The sequence below is a fragment of the Coenobita brevimanus genome, chromosome 91 (genome assembly GCF_032717465.1).
Source record: "Coenobita brevimanus isolate Jiangsu-jjx chromosome 91, ASM3271746v2, whole genome shotgun sequence".
Classification (NCBI taxonomy): domain Eukaryota; kingdom Metazoa; phylum Arthropoda; class Malacostraca; order Decapoda; family Coenobitidae; genus Coenobita; species Coenobita brevimanus.
Genome location: NC_137044.1, coordinates 18266955 through 18292049, shown reverse-complemented (window position 1 = coordinate 18292049; position 25095 = coordinate 18266955). Strand labels below are relative to the sequence as shown.

The 25095-nt window shown below is 43.6% G+C and overlaps 1 protein-coding gene across 1 annotated transcript in view; it reads right to left on the bottom strand.

The window, feature by feature from the left end:
* LOC145411804 (regulator of G-protein signaling 7-like) overlaps window positions 1-25095 on the bottom strand; it is a 344883-nt gene that overhangs the window by 153956 nt on the left and 165832 nt on the right. Inside the window, exon 6 of the mRNA XM_080281748.1 lies at window positions 15617-15741. Coding sequence (XP_080137874.1) covers window positions 15617-15741 — 125 coding nt within the window. The remainder of the gene's footprint in view (window positions 1-15616; window positions 15742-25095) is intronic.

Sequence of the window (25095 nt, the reverse complement as noted above, 5' to 3'; positions counted from 1 at the left end):
ATCGAGGAAAAAAATAGATATAACATTGTCGGAGGAGGCTGCTCATTTTTTACTGCACCTGACTATGCAGTGACGATGGACATAACTCAGCGGGAGGCCCCAGTTTACTGTATGTCTCAAAGTCCTACTATATGCAGCATGACACATAAAATTAAGGCTGGAAATGCAGCAAGTGATAGACAGAGCACAGACTGCATCTCCCTATGACGTTTTGCTATCACGTGTCTGTGTGGGGTGTCATCATGGTCCACTGAGCATTCCTGTTCCAGCTGAGTCTACTTTCTCCCTGCACCCTGGCTGCACACTTGCTCTGTGTGATCTTTGCTTTACTATTTGGCCACCTGTCCCAGCCCAAACATGCTGCCACACCATGACCCTGCCAAACGTTGGAAGTCTCTGACGCAGGACCAGAAGGTGAATGTCATCAAGAGGAAGGAGAAAGGACAGCGGAACTGTAACATTCCGAATATTTACCAAGATAACGAGTCAACTATTCGTTCAATTCTCGGCAAGAAGGAAGCTATTCTGAAGACAGATCGAGCATATGGAGGATAACCCATGGACAAGAGGATACGAGTGTCTAACCCTGCTCTCATAATGATGCAGAGGTTTCTGCTGATGTGCTGCAACCAGAAGGAAAGAGAGGGTGTGCCAATTGATGAGTTAGACCACAGCATTAAGTGAGCAATAAACCCCAACCACATCATGGATATAAACCTTCAGCGGCTAAATTCGACTGGAGTGCAGTAATTACCCACAAAACTAAAAGGCACCAAAATTTGGTTATATGGTTACCACCCAGCATAGTAAATGGTTTCCTAGTGTACAGGAAACCATTGGCCTTGTCACTCAGTGTAAAGTCACCCACAGGCAGAAGGAAGTGGAAAGAATGAAGGAAAGAAAGACAGAAGAGAGCATGTACAGTCACCCGTAGGCAGAAGGACGAGGAAAGAATGAAGGAAAGAAAGACAGAAGAGAGTGTGTAAAGTCACCCGCAGGCAGAAGGACGAGGAAAGAATGAAGGAAAGAAAGACAGAAGAGGATGGAAGGAAAGAAGGATGGAGGAAAGGAAAGGGCAGACACCTGAGAGCAGCAGTACATCGAGTGAATGTATGGTGAGCGCCCCCACCTACCACAATACAGTAATCCCTCCACTACCTGACGTAATAGAGCCAAAGGCATGTCCGGAAAGTGGTCCTGTCTGGATAGTGGGCACCAGCCTCCTGGACTGGTACTTATGGACCCTAACCAACCTAACTTTGAAAGCCACCTAAATAACTCCCTACCAGACATACATAGCACCTAGTTAAACCTATTTAAGACCCTATTCACACCAATAATGGACATAAAGCATGAAATAAATGAAAAGGAACCAAAGAATGAGGAATTAGAAGTGACTGTACCTCAGCCAGGGTACTTACATCACATTTGTGGCTGCCTTTCTAAGGTTTTGGCAGTGGTGAAAACGCTCTTGAAGCACGTACAGTAATCCAGTGTTGTGCTGCACTTAATTCTTTGCACTGTGAGTCATAATTGTTTAACACTGCACATTGTTCTTAACTGCACCACTGAAGTTCTAACCACCAGTTTAAACTGCCAAATTGCACTCCACAGTTGATCCTTTGCACTCTAAGTTCAAATTTCTTAACACTGCACAACACTGTAAATTCCCATGTGGTCTAGAGGCGAGGTATTGCAGTATATTCACTGTTTATTCACAAAAAACGAGCACGTATGGCTTCCAGTGCGATAAGCATCTATTCACAATCAAAGTTAGGGAGTAACTGTTGATGTCGGAGAAACAGAGTTGCCAGATCGCAACGGCCACATTACCAATCTCCTCAACTTTCATTACCAAATTTAACTTTTCGTTACCAAATTCGTAAAGCTAGCATTTATTTTTCACTAAATATATATACAAGTAGAAATACATGTAATCACTCTCCTTATAATTAACAGCATGTTGATTATTTTTACGCTATGTAGGTTAGCAGATTAATCAGAGAGAGCAAACTGTGTATCCTCATACATGTGAAAAATCCGTTTGGTAATGCATTATTCTGATTCCAAACGAAATTTTCATTACCAAACTGGCCCACATTTGGTAATGAAAAATAACAAATGGCAACCCTGACAGGGAGGGGGGAGGGGGGAGGAAGGAAGGGGTGAAGGGGCTTTTGTGTAAGCAGCTGTTTGGCGCCTCGCGGCAATTTCAAATTACGGGTGGGAAAAAATTTGGATTTTGGGGGGATTTTTTTCTTTTTTTGGCCATTTTTCAGTTCCGATGGTCCAGGCCCACAATGTCCGGTAAGTGGGGATGTTCGGAAAGTGGGCGTCTGGAAAGTAGAGGGATTACTGTATATATATATATATATATATATATATATATATATATATATATATATATATAAAACAGCTGATGATGATGATGAGTATACATAAATATATATATATACAGTAGGCTCGCACGGTGCATGAGAGATTGGGCAGTCCATGACCTCGTGCACTGGGAATTCGCGTACTGGGAATACATAATCTTATGGGAAAAATTACATATGGGCGGTACCCCCTAATACCTGGACATTTTTTGGCCCTTAGAGACATAAAAAAGGTCAAATTTTTCAGACATTGTACTACAGATGTAGCTGCAATAACAAAAATATGGGCAGTCACCTTAACAACAGTAGACAACAGGTCTGATGGATTTAAACAACAATAGTTCTGAGGTGCGGCAACGCACTTACAGTGCCCCCGCCACCACCCCGGTCGCACCATGCTTGTTTAACGGTTGCCAATGTTGTATTATTCCAGGCTTTGACGAAGAAATTTACGGCCTGTTGAATGTTACATTTCTTCCAGAATGCAGCAACAGTCATTATGGTGGGGGTTGCAGGTATGCCAGGTGAAGCAGGTGAGTCAGGTGGGGCTGTGAAGGTGGAGAGGGAGGCGGCTGGTGAGTCAGGTGGGGCAGTGGACGACGGTGGTGGGCGAGTCAGGGGAGGTGGTGAGGGGAGGATCCTCCCTCTCCTCCTCGCTACTGCTCACATTTTCGGCAATATCCTACATCTCTTCTTGCTTGTTTGTTTCATTCCTCATCTTGTTATGGACGTATTGGCAGTATAACAACTTGGTATTCACGAAATAAACATCATTATTATAGAAACTGGGTATCTATTCTAACTTACTGTTATTGCCGAAAACGTTATTATTGAAGCTGTTATTGGCGATATCTTATTGTAGACTCCTCTTCAGCACCTTCCCCATGAGCCTCTAGGTCACTATTGGCACGTTATGTGGGGAGGGGGGTCGCGTACTGATGGAAAATGTTTTTTTTAAGCCACTTCTTGCCTCTACCTCGTGTTTTGTGGGGTAAACTCGCGCATTCAAGGTTTTTCGTTATGATTTTTGGTCACTCGCGCACAATGCGATCCGTGCACTGTGATGACGTGCACTGGGCGAGCCTACTGTATACATATATATATATATATATATATATATATATATATATATATATATATATATTGTTACGGTAGCGCCGGCCCGGGGCTATTACAAAAAGACAACAAGTCAGCTTTAGATGATCGGCCTCCACTGCGTTGCAAAAATAACGCAGACCCCGGCACTGACACTCCGCAAACTAGAGAAAAACTGCGCAACGGAAAAGTACTTACTTAAGAACGCAACACTCTGTACTTTGATAATAAAACGGAACAGCCTACCTATAGATCTAGCCTACTATCGTCACTACCGGAAGTAATACCGCCCGAGACAGCCTACAGGAACACCTCCCACTTACTTCCGGTGGTGACGACTTTCTACTTAACCCGTGTCCAAGGGGAAACGCAGTTAGTAGCTCACGATGGTTCTCACTAGCCTTGTGCAAAGAGATGGGATTAACTGTGTAGGGGTTAGGGGTGTGTGTGTATGTACGTGTGTTGGGGAACGTTAACAAAGGCAGCGAGAGGACCACGGTGAGCCAAACTGGCCCTCCAAAGACAACACGGTTACAAAAACAAAATAAAATAACTACTTTCCTCAGTCAACAAACAAATGAGTAAAAATAAACTTAAACAAAAACGCCAGCTCGGCATAAAAATGACTGGGGAGAGAGAGAGAGAGTGTACAAGCACCCGATACTAAAGCTGGCTGGGAAGAGACTGCGCTGATGCCAGGCCCACGCGCAGCCAAGCGCGAACGCATGAATCAGATTAATTAATAAGGAACTTAAATTCGTGCCCCTCTCTCTCTACAATGAATTGGTACTTCTAATGCAAGCAAAACATCATTAAATATACTGGTGGCTCACATAAGACAATCAAAATAATCAAATGCATTCTCAGCATGGTATGAAATAAAATTGCCCTCAGTGGCAGGAACGAAAGAAACAAAAGAACTTGTAACACTCGCTAATTTAAACTCCGCGAATGACACGGATACATACTGCATAATCCCCTAGCCCAGCTGTAACGGCTGCATCCGTGGGAACGGAAAGGCGAACAGCGTAACACGCCCTTCCCCAAGGGAAAATTTTGAGCCCTGGATCAAAATTTTCGAATCAAGACCCTGACCCCTCCCTGGATAAATAATCAGCAATTACGTTATCAATCCCTTTAATATGCCTAACTTCTAAATTGTACTCTTGCAAAAGCAAACTCCAGCGGGTCAAACGCTGGTTCTTAAATTTGAACTTGTTCAAAAACTGCAGGGGATGATGGTCTGAATAAATCTTGATCACAGGGCCAAAAGGGGGCAGGTAGACAGCAAAGTGTTGCAGGGCCAGGATAATCGCTAATAACTCCTGCTCTATGACGGAATAATTCTTCTGGGCTCTATTAAACTTCTTTGAGAAGTATGATATGGGATGTTCAACCTGGCCCTCATCCGGTTGCATCAACACTGCTCCTACCCCTACTCGACTAGCATCAACTGCCAGCACAAAAGATTTGTCAAAATCTGGTGCACGCAATATAGGGTGGTGGCACAGCAGAGACTTAACAGTAGTAAAAGCTTGCTCACACTCGGCTGTCCACTGCCACTTCTTATCCTTGCACAATAAGTCAGTAAGAGGGGCAAGCACTGTGGAGTAATTCCCAATAAATCGTCTGTAATAGCCGATCATGCCCAAAAATCGCTGGAGGGCACGGCGACACTGGGGTGCTGCAAAGTTGGAAATGGCATCCACCTTAGCCCGAGGTGGAGCCACTTGCCCATGTCCTACAACAAATCCAAGGTACTGGACCTTAGCACGTACGAACTCGCACTTGTCCAAGTTGACTACTAAGCCAGCTTCCTCCAACCGCTTAATGAGCATTTCCACATGATCAAGGTGCTCCTCCCACTTGGTGTCATACACAATGACATCATCGATGTAAACGACACAATTAGGTATGCCATCCACCACTTTATCCATAAGCCTCTGGAAAGTGGCTGAAGCATTCTTCAATCCATAAGGCATCACCTGGCACTGATATACTGCACCACTGACAACAAAGCTAGCCACTTGTTTAGCCCGTTCCGTCAGCGGACCTGCCAGTATCCCTTTACTAAGTCAAGTTTGGTGATATAAGTGGCATTTCCCACCTTGTCCACGGAGTCATCGACCCGAGGCAAGGGATAAGCATCGGTCTTAGACAGTGAGTTAACTTTCCGGAAGTCCACACACAACCTAACCTTCCCATCTGGCTTCGGCTGCAAGGTAACTGGTGAACTCCACTCACTGAAACTCCTCTTGATCAATCCATGGTCCAACATATACTTGATCTCATTATCGAGAGCTTTCTGTCTGATAGGGTTGATGCGGTAGGGAGCTAATTTTACAGGCTTACTATCCCCAACGTCAATGTCATGAGTAGCCCAAGTTGTCAATCCCGGTGAATCTCCAAAAACTTTCGGATGATTCCATAATCTGTTGCACAGCTCTTCTCGCTTTACTGGATCAAGGTGTCGCAATTTCTCCACCAGAGCTGCATAACCATTGCCCTCCCATAGGTCAGCTGGTAACATCTCACCACGACTAAGCACTTCCTCCTGCTCCTCCAACTCACTACCAACCACCAAAACTACAGGAGCGCTCTCCCTGGTTCCCTCAACGTCCACTCCAAAGTCACCTTCCAGGGACTGTGGCTGTAACCCTGGTCCACTACTCACATTACCGGCACCAACAGCTCCCTCCACAGCACGTTCCTTTGATGCCACGTCCTCCTTTCCCCGTCCTTCACATCCCCGGTGAGAGACATCAGCAGTCATCCCACAATGAGAATCAACTGGGCGGTAGTATGGCTTCAACATATTAATGTGGCACAACTGAGTACTCTTCCGCCTATCTGGGGTAACAATTAGATAGTCAAGTTCCCCAACTCTCTTCTTCACAATATAAGGACCACTGAATCTAGCCGCCAGAGGTTTTCCTTGCATGGGCAGCAGTGCCAAAACTTCATCTCCTTGCTTAAACTCACGACTTCTGACCTTCTTATCGTAATGAGCCTTCATTTTCGCTTGAGCCCCGATTAGATGGTCACGGGCAAGCTCTAAAGCGCAATGCAGTCTCTCCCGAGTGCGGCAGACATAGTCAAGCATGGATTCCTGGTTGCCAGATTTGTTGTTACTCCAGGCCTCTCGCACCACATCCAAGGGACCACGAACTCTGTGCCCAAACACTAACTCATTGGGTGAAAACCCTAACGACTCAGTTGGTACCTCTCTCTCACTGCAAACATAACAAAGGGTACCGCTAGGTCCCAATCCTTTCCACTATCATAGCAGAAGGTGCGCAGCATTGTCTTTAAGGTCTGATGATGCCTCTCCAGGGCACCTTGTGACTGCGGATGGTAGGCACTGGACAAAATATGTTTGATGCCCAACTCTGTCATTGTCTGCTTAAACAAATTAGATGTAAAATTTACTCCACGGTCTGACTGCAACTCCTTGGGCAGGCCAAAATGAGTAAAGAACAGGATAAGTTGCTTGACTACTGACTTCGCCTGCATGCTTCTGATTGGTATAGCCTCTGGGTATCGCGTTGTAACATCCATTATGGTTAACAAATACTTGTTTCCAGCAGAAGTAGGAAGTAAAGGGCCCACAATATCAATGATTACCCAGGTAAACGGAGGTTCAACTGCAGGAATGGGAGTCAAAGGGGCCACAGGAAGAACTTGATTAGGCTTGTCCACTATCTGACACGTGTGACAGCTCTTGATGTACGCAGCAACTTGTCCCGGCATACTTGGCCACCAAAAGTTATATCTTAAGCGCTGCACTGTCTTTCTGTTTCCCAAGTGACCTGCTAAAGGTCCCTCATGTGCTAACTGTATTAACGGCACCCTATACTGCACAGGCACCACCACCTGCACTAACTCACCCACTCCTCCATCCATCGTGGCGCCAGTGGGCGTCCATCGGCGATGTAAAACATTGTCTTTAATCAGGAACTCCTCCTTACCACACTCCATACTTCTTTCTTCCCCTACTCGAGCAAACAAGGGCTTTAATGTTACATCCTCCTGTTGCTTCACCCTCAATTCTGCTGACCCAACACCCGCCAGCTCTACTGAGGACTGAGATAAGGGACTGGTCGGGACACTGGATTGCGAAGGGCAATCAATCCTCAGCGTCACCTCTAATACACTCGACAGGGGGAGGAATGTCAGATTCCACACTGACATCATCACCTCTACCCTCAACAGAGGCACTCTGTTCCTCAGGCGCGTTTGACGGTGGTCCTGCATCCCCGCAGTCGACCCCAGCGTCCTGAAATTCTTCTAATTCAGTCGGTGGGCTGGGTTCAGTCTCCACACAGACACACTCAGCACCACCTCTAGTGTCCTGAGTGGGAAGTGGGGCGGCACCCATGCACGCATTCCCACTCTCCTCACCCACCACAGCAACACTCTGCTCACTAGGTTCCTCCATTGGTGGCCCTGCCTCATCACGGTCGACCCCAAGAACCTGTGACTTCACCAGTTCTTCCTCCCGGGCTGCAACCTGTGCCATAGATCGTGTAATTGCACAGACCGGGAACATGGCTTCCACTTCTGCATCAACTTCAATACCAATTTCTGGGGCGTCAAAACACTTCTCTGCCACAACAACCGGTGGGGGAAGAGATGGAAATACTTTCTCTCCAGCCAGGTCGTTCCCCAGCAGAAAATCAACCCCCTCTAGTGGCATTACATCAGCAACAGCTACTTGAGCTGCAGCCTGAACAATGGGGCAATCGAGTTCCACATGAACATAATCATAGTATTCATCTGAGTTCATGCCTCTACACAGCACATACTTCCCTGAGTTTACAGGCCCTCCAGTCACGTTTCTGCACACAGACTGTTGTGCACAGGTATCACGAGTCACAGTAACTGGATAACTGATCCCATGAATTTTCACTGTGCCGTGACATATAAAAGGTTTACACCAGTCTAGGGACGATTTCTGAGGCAGTTCATCCGGAGGTGGCGTAGCATGTTGGGTAACCTTTTCAGCCTGAGCTGGCAGCGAGCACAGCCGGCTGCACTCCAGCTTTCCACAGACTTCTCCCTCACCGTTACCACTCTCCCAACTCCTCTCGTTCACCTGACTCGAACCTACAATTAGTGCCACTGGTTTGGCATTTTGGGAGGCCTTCCACTTAGGGCAGTTAGGCTTGATGTGCCCACTCTGTTTGCAAAAGTAACAAACTAGCTTCGAACTGGATACAGGGCTCTTTCTCCCTGAATTCTTTTCTCCTCTGTACTTCCCTTGGACTGATTCACGGGAGATTTATCCCAGGCAGGGCCACTCACAGTCCTCTCCCTGGAATACTGAAAATTAGCATACTTGACCCCCATACTCCGCAAGGCAAACACCCGATCATCAGCCCACGTCGCTGCTTCCTTCACGGTCTTAAATCTCTTCTCCCTAATTTTAACACCAATTTCTTTGTCAGCCATGTTGGTAAAATGTTCCATCAAAAGCAGTTCACGCACCTCGTTATACGAAGTGGCGCTCTCACTCAGCAACCACTCGTCTAACCTCTCCTCCAGATACCTAGCGTAGGCCATATAGGTGTCAGCAGGCCTTTTCCGAGCACCACGGAACAACAACCGATAAGCCTCTGGTCTAAGTTCATATGCCTTCAGGATAGCTGTTTTAAATTCATCATAATCATCTACATCCTCAGGGCTCAACCTATTATACACTTCCAAAGCTTTTCCCTTCAGCACATTAGATACCAACCCCACCCAGCGCTGCCTGGGCCACTCAAACTCCCTAGCCTTCTTCTCAAATCTAACAAACCATTCTGTCACCTTCAACTCATCAAATGCTGGCACTAATTTTAGACTCCTTGAGAACCAACTCTCCCTATCCTCTGCACGGCCTGAGGTTTGGGTATCTGAAGTTGGTCTATTGGCAGTCACCTCCAAACGAGTCTTCTCCAGCTCAAATCGCATTTTTTCACGCTGCAACTCCATCTCCCTCTCTTCTTTCTCTCTTGCACGCTGCATCTCCCTCTCTTCCTTCTCTCTTGCACGCTGCATTTCCCTCTCTTCTTTTGCACGCTGCATTTCCATCTCCATCTTTTTCAACTCCAACTGCAACTGAGCCTCCGGTGACAAGACTCCAGGGTATATGGGAGTGGAATGAACAACTCCAGGGAAAGCACCAGACATACCTGGGGGAACTGCTCTAAACTGGCTCGGCGGCATCATAGATGGTAATAGTGGGGTAGCGAAACGAGGCAACTCAGCACCATAGTCAAACTCAGGGCTCACACGAGGAGTACCTTTGCTATGTGCCTCTCGTTGTTCCATATTTTCCATATCCACAGGTGACTCAGCACGTACGCGATCTGGTGTAGACACGCGTGACTCCATGGCGACAATTCAATGGCAGTACTGAATAATGAAATACTAATGCTGACTGAGAAACTACACACACATCAACTCACCTCAAAGCACAGAGAACGCCAAGGTAACGATATCCTAGCAAGAAGAAGGCACTGTTAGGATATCCTGATGCGAGGTCGCCACTGTTACGGTAGCGCCGGCCCTGGGCTATTACAAAAGACAACAAGTCAGCCTTAGATGATCAGCCTCCACTGCGTTGCAAAAATAACGCAGACCCCGGCACTGACACTCCGCAAACTAGAGAAAAACTGCGTGAACGGAAAAGTACTTACTTAAGAACGCAACACTCTGTACTTTGATAATAAAACGGAACAGCCTACCTATAGATCTAGCCTACTATCGTCACTACAGGAAGTAATACCGCCCGAGACAGCCTACAGGAACACCTCCCACTTACTTCCGGTGGTGACGACTTTCTACTTAACCCGTGTCCAAGGGGGAACGCAGTTAGTAGCTCACGATGGTTCTCACTAGCCTTGTGCAAAGAGATGGGATTAACTGTGTAGGGGTTAGGGGTGTGTGTGTATGTACGTGTGTTGGGGAACGTTAACAAAGGCAGCGAGAGGACCACGGTGAGCCAAACTGGCCCTCCAAAGACAACACGGTTACAAAAACAAAATAAAATAACTACTTTCCTCAGTCAACAAACAAATGATTAAAAATAAACTTAAACAAACACGCCAGCTCGGCATAAAAATGACTGGGGAGAGAGAGAGTGTACAAGCACCCGATACTAAAGCTGGCTGGGAAGAGACTGCGCTGATGCCAGGCCCACGCGCAGCCAAGCGCGAACGCATGAATCAGATTAATTAATGAGGAACTTAAATTCGTGCCCTCTCTCTCTACAATGAATTGGTACTTCTAATGCAAGCAAAACATCATTAAATATACTGGTGGCTCACATAAGACAATCAAAATAATCAAATGCATTCTCAGCATGGTATGAAATAAAATTGCCCTCAGTGGCAGGAACGAAAGAAACAAAAGAACTTGTAACACTCGCTAATTTAAACTCCGCGAATGACACGGATACATACTGCATAATCCCCCTAGCCCAGCTGTAACGGCTGCATCCGTGGGAACGGAAAGGCGAACAGCGTAACAATATATATATATATATATATATATATATAAGTAATCCCTCTAATATCCGAACGCCCAATATCCGAACATCCCCACGAATTTTTCCCGCCCGTAATTTGAACTTAGCGCGTGGGACGCGGGTCAGCTTTGTTGTGGCGCGTCATTCCTCCGACGTCCGCTAGAGCGCCCTTGCATCCTCCCCACTTTCCGCCTGTCTCTCGCCGCGAGTGTACGCTCGTCGTCATGGCTGCCCACGTGCTCGCTTTTGTGGTGGTTCCTTACCTGCTGCAGGCACTCCTGCTGCTCTAGTGCCTCTTATTAGTGTGTGTGATGATGGCCCCGCCGTCTGAGAAGAGGAAGAGACTGGTGTTGACTCTGGAGAAGAAACGGGAGATAATGGTGAAAGTAGATGCGGGGTGGTCTTCTTCCTGCATCCTCTACAAGTTCAACCTGGCCCGATCTACTTTGTTTGATATCAAGAGATCCCGAGACAAACTCATGCAGTACATGGCTGACTTCTCGTCGAGAAGCAAACGCAACGTGGAGAGGAAGGTGATGTTTACTCCCAAGTTTGCCGAAGTCGACCGCTCCACGTTGATTTGGTAATGACAGCAACGTGCTGCTGGTGTGATGGTACGTGGTAAGGAGCTGAAGGCTGCTGCTGAGAAGTTCACCAGGCTTCACGACGCCCTAGACTTCAAGGCATCCAAGGGTTGGCTCTTCGCGTTCAAGTTACGGCATGGCCTTACCAACAGTAAAGCTCATGGCGAAGCTTTGGACGCTAACGAGGATGGAGTTGACGAGTTTCGACACAAGGTGAAGGGTTTGATCGACAGGGAGGGCCTCACTCTCGGTCAAGTCTACAATGCTGACGAAACTGGTTTATTCCATCGCTCTTTGCCAACGAACACTCTAGCCGAGGAGACGGAGAAGCGTGTACCTGGCCGCAAGGTCTCCAAGCGACAGATATCTGCTTTGTGTTGTGCCAATGCTAACGGCATGCACCGGCTTAAGCCCGTTATTGTTGGCCATGCAAAGCAGCCTCGGTGTCTTCGTGGGGTGATGGATGTCCTTCCTGTCGTCTGGTACCATTCTTTGAAGGCATGGTTTACAGCTCAGATCTTCAAAGACTGGTTCCACCGTCACTTTGTCAAGGAGGTCATACATTACCAGAAGGAGACACTGGGAATCCCGCGCGACCAGGTAAAGGCCCTCCTTCTCCTCGACAATGCACCTGCCCACCCGTGCGACAAGGACTTGGTGGCTGAGAATGGCCGGATTTGGTGCATGTTTCTGCCACCTAATACGACTGCTCTCATCCAACCAATGGACCAAGGAGTGATCGTGGCAACAAACCGCCTATACCGAAGGAAGTTCCTGGACGAGGTGATGGTTGTTCTCGAGGACGAGGACGAGCGCAGGGAGGGACGGGACACGCGAGGCCAGCGGACTTTGGAAAACCTTCGCTGCTACAACATGAAGTCTGCAATCTACAACTGAGCCAGTGCATGGAAGGAAGTCCCTGTCAAGACTAGAAAATGGATGGTCTCGTCTGCTTCTCGGAACGGATGTGGAGTACGATTTCCTATGTTTTGACATGGATGACTTCCATGCACGTCTACATATGCATGGCGACGATGTTGATGTGGACGATGTGTGTGAGTGGTTGGATGACGATGAGGGAGATCCTGGGTATCAGACATTGTCTGATATCGAGATCGCATCTTCAGTTGCAGGTGTCAGTACCTAGCTTGAAGATTCCGATGAGGAAGGCGACGATGATGCGGACTCCTCTCAGCATGACACAACTCCAGCCATCCCCAAGCTGAGCGCACTCCGGGAACACCTAGAGTTCATTCTCGACTACCTGGAACACCTGGACTGCGACAGGGAGATGGGGCCCTTGGGAATTGTGGAGGAAGTGCGTGCTTTCAGGCAGCGCATCATCAATCGTCAGAATTGTCGTTCCTTGCGTCAATCAACGATTGACAGTTTTTTCAGGTCCTTGACCCCCGCTGTGCCCTGCCCTGCCCTGGCTCCACTCCGTTGCCTCCCCAAGACAGGCCTTCATGCTCCAAGCCACAGCCCAGCACATCAGCCACGGTGGAGTCACCGCTCAACGTGAGTTTGCATCTGTCTTCAGAGTCGTCTGCAGTGGGTATGCCATCACCACGACCCAGCGACGCACCCCTAGGTCACCTACCAGTGATACGCTCAGACTCTGACAGTGAATAGACACCAAGAACTTCTCCACTAAACCACATGGAAATTTACAGTGTTGTACAGTGAAAAAAACAGTGCATTGTGTTACGGATTTACAGTTGTGAGTGAAAAGACAATTTTTGAACTAAATTTAACGTAAATAAACTTGTGTGTTTTTGCTTTAGAAAATGGTTAGAAGAGTGGAAAAAGTTAAAGTGCAGAGTACAACACTTAGTAAGTTACAATGGAGCATAAGTTAGACATGAGTGCGCACTGTGAAGAGAACGGACTTCTGAGTGCGAATGATTAAGTTCAGTGCAAGACTTCATGAACAGTGTACTGCAAGTGCTTCAGGAAATCCTTCTTACTGTCAGAGTCCGAGAGGAGGCGGTTATTCATCGAGATGGCCATGGACTTGCTGTAAGTAGGTAGACTGTTTCATACTGTACTTTTTTCCATACTATACTAACCTCAAACACCTCATTTCACTCTTTTATGTCCCTCATTGGTGTGAATATGCTGTGTCTTGGGTGTTATGCATGTGCAGTAGGAAGGTGTTTTTCTAAGTTAGGCTAGGTTAGAGTCCATAACTACCAGTCCAGGAGCCAGGGACTTGTAAGTACCCAGAATGTTGAATATTGTATAAAACTACCTCAAAAACCTCATTTTATGCTTCTTTTGCATTTATTTCAGTCTTTTATGTGCCTTATTGGTGTGATTTGGGTCTTAAATAGGTGCTATGAATGTCCAGAGGGAGTTGTATAGGTGTTTCTCTGAGTAAGGGTCCATAAGTACAAGTCCATAAGCTGGGGACCAATATCCGGACAGGACCACTATCCGGACCTGCCTATGGCTCTATTACGTTGGATATTGGAGGGATTACTGTACATACAGTCTATCCTCGTCTAACATGGTTTCCCCTGACATGAAAATGTTCTAGTATGGTACAACTGGGCCAGTGCATGGAAGGAAGTCCCTGTCAAGACTCTGGAAAATGGTTGGTTGAAAATAGTCTAGTATGGTACAATTTTCCAGATGCAATATCCCTTCTAACACAGCCACTGATGAAGCTAACAAGGTTTTTTGAACCAGGCAGGCTGCTGCTGAACTCCAAGAAAAGGATATCCATGGATAATATAGATGATGATGTGAGAAGTGTTATAAAAGCTATTGACTTTGAAGGATTTTAACCAGTGTTCTCCCCTCTACCTCCTCTCCGGCATAGTGTGTCTCCTCTTATCCTCCCATGAGGTAAATAAAATGTGTTTTTTTAACTGTAATAATACTCTTTTATAATTTTCTGAACTATATTAATGCTTCCTAGGTGGCTAAAATTGGGGAGGTATAAAAAAATTTGCACCACAAGGAGGAAAAAAGTGTTCGTTGGGCAGGGGTTCAGAAGGAAATAGGGGGTTTCAAGAGCTCCTGTTACACGAAATTTCCCTAACACTGTAAGGGTGCGAAAGCAATTAACCGTGTTAGATGAAGACAGACTGTATATATACAGAGAGAAATAGAAAGAGAGGAGGGCAGACACAGAAAACGAATGATAAAGGCGATGGAAGATGTATGCAGCACTACATCAAGTGAGTGGATCCTGGTCATCACCAACTATGACCAATATGACTTTAAAATTATAGCTAATTGCTTATCAGTGAAGAAGTTACAGACTGTACAATAATCCAAGTTTCTTTGAAATGGTTTTAGCAAGTGATCTAACGTGAGAAGTTCGCTGTTAAGTAAAACAACATTTTCAATACTGTTAGAGGTAGGAATATTGGTTACATTGAAAGTAATACAAGAATCAGGCAATACTGTAACTATCTATTAGTATTAAACGAGATAACTGTCCCCATTCAGCAACCTTACAAAAATCTTCATTTACACAGATTACTGTGCTGAGTTGGGAGTTAAAGACATGAAACTTTCTGAATGGGTGGTTAAATGTAAAGGAACTGTAAAGTGTTTAGTTATCCACATGTAAGTGAATGGGATTATGGGTGACAAACAGGTGATCATCAATATGAACAAGAAACAGGGCTGGAGCTAGGACTGATCCTTGTGGCATATCAGCAATGAATGAAAATTTGAATATGCTGTACATCATCAACAATTACTCCTATCTTCCTACTGCTGAGATGTGAGGAGATACATGGAACAAAAGGTGATAGGCAGTAGCAAGAGAGTTTGGATAACAGGGAGCAGTGACATACTCTGTCAAAAGCTTTACAAATATCAAGGGCTACTGCATCGGTTTCTTCTTGGTGGTCAACTGACTGATGGAATATATGAGCAATGAGACTGACACCTTTGAAAGCATGGTCAGGGGGAAGGCTCAACTAGCTTTTTTCAGAACATGTCAAACCTCTAAACCAAATTATCTTTCAGTGCAAAGGATTTAGGACAATTCTTTTCTAGTCTCAGCCTTGCAGCATTTCACATGTATTCACCTGCATAAAGATGAACTCCCACTTGCGGCTGAACATCTTCTGAAGTCTAGCCAGGTTCTCCGCTTCATAGTCTGCCAGCTCCAGGCGCGCTTTGTTCTGCATCGTCCGCTTGCAAAGATACACCGCTGGAAAGATGGGAAACCTGTGATGTAACTGATAAGCTGGTGGTGGGACATATGCTATCAAGTGTATCCCTAGAAATGCAGCAACATAAAAACTCAATTACCTAAATAATAATTATAACAAGTTACCTACAAATTGTATATAATTTTGCTGTCTATATGATATTTTGCAGCAGTCACCAAAAAATGTTATAAACCAAAATACCTTACACTGTAATCTTGAAAGAAACAATGAACATATTGTATATTCAACAGTTAAACCTCACTATAATGAACCCTGATAAAGCAGATATCAAATCTCATGAATGTCATGAAGCCCACCAAACAATCCATTGGCTATGCCGAACACTGTTCATTAAATGGAATGCAAAACATGGCCTTTCTGAATGCCTCTGAGTCCGTCGAACATTTTTTTCGACTATAACATACAATGTCCATTTCATAGGGCACATCATGCGGCCCTTATAAACTGATCCCCATGTGTGGAATGACCCAGAACAGTTACCAAGGTTGGCAGTGTTTTTTCCCATCCACTTGGACTAGGATGGAGGTCTGTATCTGTAAGCAGGAATAGGTGACGAGTTGGGCTATTCTGAGGCTACTTCTGGTAAGCCTGGGCAGGACCGGAGTCTGTGAACACACTGCATCACACGTTACTGGCCTCAGTCTTGCTATGTCTTTCACTGTGTTCAGACAAACATATGCATGTCTCTTGATTTTGCCAAGTATTTTCCCACTGTGACAGTGAAAAAAGACAGTTAACTGTTCACCCTACAAGAGGAGTAGCAGTGTAAATGACGTACAGCTATTTATACAGGTGCGGTGTATAATACATGAGTTTTTTTACCCTTGTTACTGCAACCTGGCCTCAAACTGACCTCTCCCCATCATGACTGCTGAGTTGTAATACTGTAACAGTCTACAGTAATACTGAATCAGTCATGAAGAAGGCAAACATGACTGTAAATGTTAAGGCTGTGGAACAGATGGTCAGACCAGTATGTACAGACAAGGACATACATCTCAATAAACTTCATTACGACAAACAAAGAGACAATGAAAAATGACTTTTGAAGAGAAGTAAGGCTGCCTCTGGCACCTAACAAGCATTTCAGATTATCAAGTTTGACTAAACAGGTGGAATGGTATAGGCAACTGAACTACAAAGGACTCCTGTGGGTTATGTACAAGTTATACATATGGCAGTGATATGGCAGTTGTACCTCTTCAGCCCAGGTATGTCACTTTCAATTTACTTTTGCTATCTCCAAACATTTTTTTAAAGACACTTATGACTTGAAGAGTTACATACAGTATACTGTACAGACTTAATTAACCCTTTCGCTAACTGGAAGCTCTCCCAAGCTGAGTAAAATCATCTAGCAGCAGCAAGAACAATATGCTAAATAATACACTTAGGCTGATGTGGTTAAATTCAAGTAGGTGAAAGTACTGCAGACAGGTTGAAGCTCTTGGCTAAATCTGATATATAAGTTTAAATATAATCCCCTAATATACCAATAGCTGACAGTGAGTTATTTGATTTATTTTTTTTTTTTTTTTCCACAAACATGCCTACTGTACAAATAGAGAAAATGGGTGTTATGTTTTGATCACTGCACAAGAGCGCAAGTGAAAAATAATTAAAAAAACTTTTTAACTGATTTCAGCCAAACTTGGCAAGCGTTCAGAGCTATCCCACGGGAAAACCTGTTGCTTTTTAGAACACTAGGTCACAGGGACAGGTCAAACATTGACCTAGCAAAATTAAAAGTATTTATACAATTTAGTACTAACATGGGGAAAAAGGCTGATGGTAAGGCAAGATGAAGTGATTCAGTTTTGAGATCAATCAGTCCAAGGTATAGGTCAGAATGCAAGTTCAAAGTTCATCATGTGTGTGTGTGTGTGTGTGTGTGTGTGATTCTTACGTAACTGCTCTTACCTAACTGTATCTTTATAGAAATGAGTCGAGCTCATACTGTCCCGTGTATTAAAACATTTTTATGGTACATATCCTAAAATTTATGAATAGTTTTGGCACGCACTATTTCATTCGGTACCATAGCGCATTCCACTGATCAACTGCCCTATTTGGGAAACTGAATTTCCTTACGTCTTTATTGCCTCTCTTTTTATGTAGGCTAGTTTTTTGCAGTGTCCTCTTGATGATGCTTCCCCATAGGTTATATATTCATTGGTTTATTTTTTTTTCTTTCCCTGAGATGCATTTACATAGCATAATCATGCCTCCTCTTTTCCTTCTCTCCTGTAGTGTTGGCAGATTCCATTTTTCTAGTCTTTCTTTGTAGCTTTGATCCCTTAAGCTTGGTACCCATCTTGTAGCTGCCCTTTGTATGTTTTCAATCTTTCAATCTTATCTATGTGTTTTTTGAGATGAGGATGCCAGACTATTGATGCATACTTCAGGGGTGGTTAGATGAATGATGTTCTTATCTTTCTCAGCATGTCTTCATTTATATACGTGAATACTATTCTCATATTAGCAAGCAGCGTATACATGTTACGTACCTACTTGCTGATGTGGTCAGCCGGAGATCCTAGGTCCTTCTTCCTTTCTGATATGTGTAGGGTTGATCTTCCTAACTTATGATCCCAATGTGGTCTTTTTTCACTTTTACGAAACTTAATTACATGACACTTGTCCACATTATATTCCATTTGCCATTTATTGCTTAACTCATGAAGTTTACTTTAATTCTTCTTGTGGTTTTAACTTTTCAGCAAGAATCTATGTGGATCTTCCAAGATGCCACGCTTTCGATAGATTCTGGGTTTTAACTGTCAAGGCTTTGGTCATACATTTGAGTTGTTCTAGAAAAAAATGATGAACCTAAATGTGTCTTTTGTGCTGGAGCCCATAAATCTAAGGATTGTAGTAAGATAAATTCTCCCACATGGATCAACTGGTCTTCTTTAAGACATCAAGATGCTAATTCAAATTCACAGTCGGATGCCCATTTTCCATCAAGTAGAGACTGTCCAATTATGATTTCTCATAGGAATAGATTGATTGAAAACACCAATTCTGACCATTAAAAAAACTGACTATGTCCTTCTTGAACCAGTTAAGGATGGGTCTTTTAAATATTGTTCTATCCGTAATAAGATAGACAACATTAATGAAACTCTAAATCAGCACGAGCTTGACATTCTGTGCTTGACTGAAACCTGGTTGTATGAGTCTGATATTGATATTATTCGTAAAGCTTAGCCTAAGACACATTCTATTATTAGTGTTCCCAGGCCTGCAGCTGACTAACCGGGAGGAGGCATAGCACTCATCTACTCGGAAGCACTTGCAAACGTTTCTCTTATTGACTCAGACCTGACCCAATCTTCATTTGAATTTATGGAAGTATTAATAAATTTCCATCAGAATACCATTAGAATTACAATTGTCTATCGATCAGGTCATCCAGGCACAGATCGAGGTTTTATGGAGGAGTTTGGGCAGTTTCTTGAAAGGTTTTCTCCTAAACCTGGAGGACTTCTTGTTTGTGGTGATTTCAATTATTGGGTTGACAGTCCAGAGTCAAAATCATCTTCTTCAGAATTCCTTGAGCTGATCACCCAGAACAATTTTTTAATCATGTGAGGAATCCAACCCATGTCTCAGGACATGTCATTGACTTGATCTTGTCCCTTGTTGGTTGCACGCACGTATCAGATGTGAAGGTTGACTCATTTGACCCCCTCATCTCTGATCATGCTCTGATCACTCTGAGTTATGATGTCCCGAAATCTCCTTCATATAAAAAGGTCATCAAGTTCAGAAACTACAGGAATGTTGACTGCCAGTTGATGTGTCTTGAAAGTAATCAGCGTTTAAACTACATTGATTTTTCAAATCTTTCTTCTGATGAATTGGTTGATATTTACAACAATGAGCTTAGGTCAATTTTTGACCATTATTGTCCTGGGGTAATAAAAACAATCACTGTACGTGATAATTCTCCGTGGTATTCAACCTAGAAGGGCAGAATGTGATCGAGTGGCGCTTGCAGCAGACCGAAGTAACTCGTTTGCGTTATGTTTTTGCGAGAAGAGAAGTCGTTCACACTGTAAAAGCCCAAAAGGCTTGGTATTATCAAAATAAAGTTGATTCATGTGGTGATGATAGAAAAAAAAAAAAAAAAAAAAACTGCAGTTGTGAACAATTTGGTTGGTCAGAGGAATGTAATTGTTAAACCAACTTCTGTATCTGATGCCCAATTAGCTTCTGATTTTGCTTCATTTTTTACAGGTAAGATATCACACACATGTGATTTAGACAGCAGTTCTCCTAGTGAAGCGTACTCAGTTGACTTCCAGCCAAGGTGCACCGGGAATCATTTGCTTTCAACATTTCATCCGCTGGATGTAAACAAAGTCAAATGTTACATCAGAGAACTTAATACTGTAAAACATTTTGCTCACTCGATCCCTGTAACATGTCACAACTGCCTGATGTGTATAAGCACGCTGCAGAATTTATCTGCAACATAATAAACGGATGCTTCTTAGAAAGTAATTTTGTGCAGTCTGAAAAACGTGCTTTGCTTAGGCCCCTAATTAAGAAACCTGGCCTTGATGCTGAGAGCATGACAAATTATCGTCCCGTCTCTAAACTGTCTTTTTATCCAAGATTATTAAGCAGGCCATACTCGATCAACTCGTACCACTACTGGAACACAACAGAGTTGTTCCTACTGTTCAATTAGCATACAGAAAATACCATTCAACTGAAACTGCACTAACAAGGATTCAGGGTGACTTGGTGGCAAACACTTGTTGTGGGATGTCCTCTCTCTAGTTCTGTTGGATCTGTCTGCAGCTTTTGATACAGTAGATCATGAACTATTGTTGGATGATCTGTATTTTTTTGGCGTTCGTGACAGTGCCCTTTTCCTCCGTGCCGTATCTGCTGAACAGATCTCAGAGAGTGGTTGTTGATTATGCCAGCTCTGATTCTGCTCCCATTCCGTTTGGAGTCCCTCAAGGATCAGTTTTGGGTCCAATTCTATTTACTATCTACACAATCAGTTTATCGTCTCTACTTGATGCTCACGATGTGTCCTATCATTTTTATGCTGATGACACCCAGCTCTATATTAAGATGTCAGATATCAACGATACTAAGACAAAGTTTGAATCTCTAATGTCTGATATTAAGATTTGGATGGCTAAGAGGAAACTTAAGCTGAATGATGGTAAAACTGAGATCATCATTATCAGAGGAAACAGAAGGGGTGGTGACACTGATAATACCCTGCCTTTGAACATTGGCGTGTCACAGCTTCATCCAGTCAGTTCTGTTCAAAATCTGGGTGTTTATTTTAATTCTAAGTTAAATTACAAAGAACATATTAATCAGGTTGTCAGAAGGTGTAACTTGTATATCAGAAATCTATACCCCGTGAGAAAATTCCTGAATAGACGGTGCCTCTTAACTCTGGTCCATGCGTGGTCTTGTCTCGTGTTGATTACTGTAATTCACTGTGGGTTGGTCTTTCAAATAACATACTAACAAAAGTTCAGTCTGTGTTGAACAGGGCAGCACGGCTTATCTTGGGTCTCCCCCCGAGAACCTCAACTACCCCGTTTCTGATTGAGTTGCACTGGTTACCAGTAAAAGCTAGAATTGAATTTAAACTGTGTCTTATTACATTTAAGGTTCTTAAGTTTGGTGAACAGAAGTATCTTGCTGAATTGTTAAAACTCCCATCGGCACGCTGAGGTGTGATGTTACGCAGTGAAGATGATTCTTTGTGTCTTGAGCCAGAAGCCATTCATCAGTCATCTTTTTCTGATCGTTCTTTTGCATATAGAGCACCTAGCTTATATAACAGATTGCCATTGTCCATAAGACAACTTTCTACTGCGAATCCTTTAAGAGACAGCTGAAAGCCTTTCTTTTCTCAAAATGCTATGACCTGGAGAGAGGTACTATGACAGATGATTATAGGGTTTAATTATTGCCACTTTCATGTATATATGATGTAGCTTGTATTATAAACGAGAAATGTCACAATTCTTGTAATTGTAAAAATAATGTATGTGTGTCGAGCGCTAGTGAATTCCCAAAGGAAGAACTGGCGCTTTTGAGAAACTAAAGGCCAGATTATTATTCTATCTATCTATTGCCAGATGCCTTAATCCCGTACGGGGTGGCCACAAACAAATCACTTCCACGTCGACCTGTCCCCCACCATTTCACTCCCCTGCTCCCAACTGACACCCCCTTCTCTCATATACCTCTCCAATCCACCCCTCCATCTTATCCTCGGCCTCCCCCTCCCTCTCCCCCCCTCCACCTCACTCACATACTCTCTCCTCGTCAGTCTCTCACCCTCCATCCTCTCCACATGGCCAAACCACCTCAGTGTGTTCCTCCTAACGATTCCTATCACATCCACATCAACACCACAACGCTCCTTTATATCCTCATTTGTCAGCCTGTCTCTCCATGTGACTCCACAGACTCCTCTTAAATAACTCGCTTCCACTGCTCTCACTCTTGACTTGTGTCCTTCCAACAACGTCCAAGCTTCACTTCCATACGTTAGAGTTGGTATCACAATACTGTCATGTAGTAACTTTTTCACTTCCATGCTCACTTCCCTGCTTCTTATCACTGCTTTCAAGGAACCAGCAACCTTTCTTTCTTGTTGTACCCATTCAAGCACTTCACCCTCCAATCCTCCATCCTTATGCATCACACTGCCAGTACTTAAACGTACTCACATTTTCCATTTCCTCACCATCCAACCTCACTGTACATTCACTGACTTCACCTCTCTCAAAGACCATCACTTTACTCTTCCCTACATTCACCTTTAGATTCCGTTTCTTACACACTCCCAAACTCATCCACCAAGCCTTGCAGCTCCCCTTCGTCTTCACTCAACAACACAATATCATCTGCAAACAACAGTACAGAAAAATTTATTTAAATTGAGGGGTTACCTGTAGAAAGGGTCCAACGCGCCGCCTGTTCAAAATCGTTTTATTGCATAAAACCACAGTACAACTCTTATGCACTGTTAGTGTTTTAAAGCCAGTTTCTATACTGGAAGTAAGGGTTATAGTCCGGTGAAAAAAAAACTACGAATGAGCCGTATCAACCGCCACCACCATCGGCCCGGGCAGCCTGCATGTAGGAAGGGTACACTAGCCTATTCCGTCAAGTGAGCGAGACGTGTGGTGGGATGGGTTGAGTAGGAGGTGGTGGGGAGGTTATGTCACTTCCAGAGGGGGGTAAGACGGGTTATAAAAGTTCATCATCATCATCATCATCATCATCTTCATCTTCAATAATAATATCTTTATTATTATTAAATAACTCGCTACCTCCCTTTCCTTGGGGGAAGCAGCCTAGGTATATAGATAGATAGATTATTATTAACTATATTACAGTTATTATTATTATTCATTAAACAGGGTGGCTGTCAAAGCATAAAAACAGTAATAATGACTGGACTGACAGTAACATACAGACGGATTATACAGCTTCATCATCATCAGCACTGAAGGTTGCATAACAGCATCTTCATCTCCGATAATAATACCATTATTATCATCATTATTATTATTAATAATAATATTACTATGTTTTACACCAGTGTTAGCATGGTTATTAACATGTACCACCATTCTTCATCCAATATTGTACCAGAAAATGCACTCAAGGTTCCATTTTAGCATCTTCTTCATTGTCAATAATAATTACCATAATTATTATTATTAATATTATTATTATTATAATTATTATTGTTATTTACACGATCATTAATATGCATATTAACATGTACCACCATTCTTGAACCAATATTGTGCCAGAAAATGCACTCATAGTTCAGTAATAGCAGAAAAAAACACTGGGATTTAATTTTCTGATTGCATTATTATCATTAATAATAATAAGAGATATCATTAATAATATCATTAATAATAAGAGAAGGTTATATGTAGAAAGAAAGAGAGAGGTAAAAAGATTAGTAAGAGAGAGTAAGAAGAGAGTGGATGAAGAATTTGGAAGGAATTTGAGTGTAAAGTGGAGGGACTGTAAGAAAATGTTCTGGAAAGAGGTGAAAAGAGTAAGACAGGGTGGAAGAGAAGTTAGCAGGGGAGTGAAAGATAAAAATGGTACATTACTAGTGAAGAAGGGAGAAAAAGTGAGCAGATGGAGGGAACACTTTAAGGAATTGTTGAACGTAGAGGATGGAAGTAATGCGAGTATAAGTGGCTGGGGAATGGCTGGGAGAAGGAGGGAGGTGAGAAGACAGGAAGAAATCAGTAGGATAGAAGTTGTGGAAGCAATGAAGAAAGTTAAATCAGGGAAAGCCCCAGGAATTGATGGAGTGTGTGGTGAAATGCTGAAGCATGGGGGAGAGAGAGTAGTAGAATGGATGTGGATGATGTGCAGATTGGCCTGGGAGGAAGGTAGAGTCCCGGAGGATTGGAAGTCAGGTATAATTATTCCCTTGTACAAAGGAAAAGGGGAAAAAGAAGTGTGTGGTAATCATAGGGGCATTTGTCTTCTTAGTATAATAGGAAAAGTGTATGGTAGGATACTTATTGACAGAGTTAGAGAAAGAAGAGAGAAATTAGTTGGAGAAGAACAGGGAGGCTTTAGGAAGGGAAGAGGTTGTGTAGATCAGATATTCATTCTCAGATCTTTAGTGGAAAAATTTCTAGAGAAGGGAAAGAAGTTGTATGCGGCTTTCATGGATTTGGAGAAAGCATATGACAGGGTGGATAGACAAGGATTGTGGAAAGTGTTAAGAATATATGGAGTAGATGGGAAGTTGTTGAATGCTGTGAAGAGTATGTACGATGGTGCGAAGGCTGCAGTGCGTGTGGATGGTGAACTAAGTGAATTTTTCTCTTTGAAAGTTGGGTTGAAACAGGGATGTGTCATGTCTCCATGGTTGTTCAATCTTTACATGGATGAGGTAATAAAAGAGGTACAAGGTAGGGTAGTGGATGTTGGAGTGGCCCTGGTGAGAAATGATAGTGTTTGGAAACTCCCTGTACTGTTGTTTGCAGATGATACTGTGTTGTTGAGTGAAGACGAAAGGGAGCTGCAAGGCTTGGTGGATGAGTTTGAGAGTGTGTGTAAGAAACGGAATCTAAAGGTGAATGTAGGGAAGAGTAAAGTGATGGTCTTTGAGAGAGGTGAAGTCAGTGAATGTACAGCGAGGCTGGATGGTGAGGAATTGGAAAATGTGAGTACGTTTAAGTACTTGGGTAGTGTGATGAGTAAGGATGGAGGTTTGGAAGGTGAAGTGCTTGAAAGGGTACAGCAGGGAAGAAAGGTTGCTGGTTCTTTGAAAGCAGTGATAAGAAACAGGG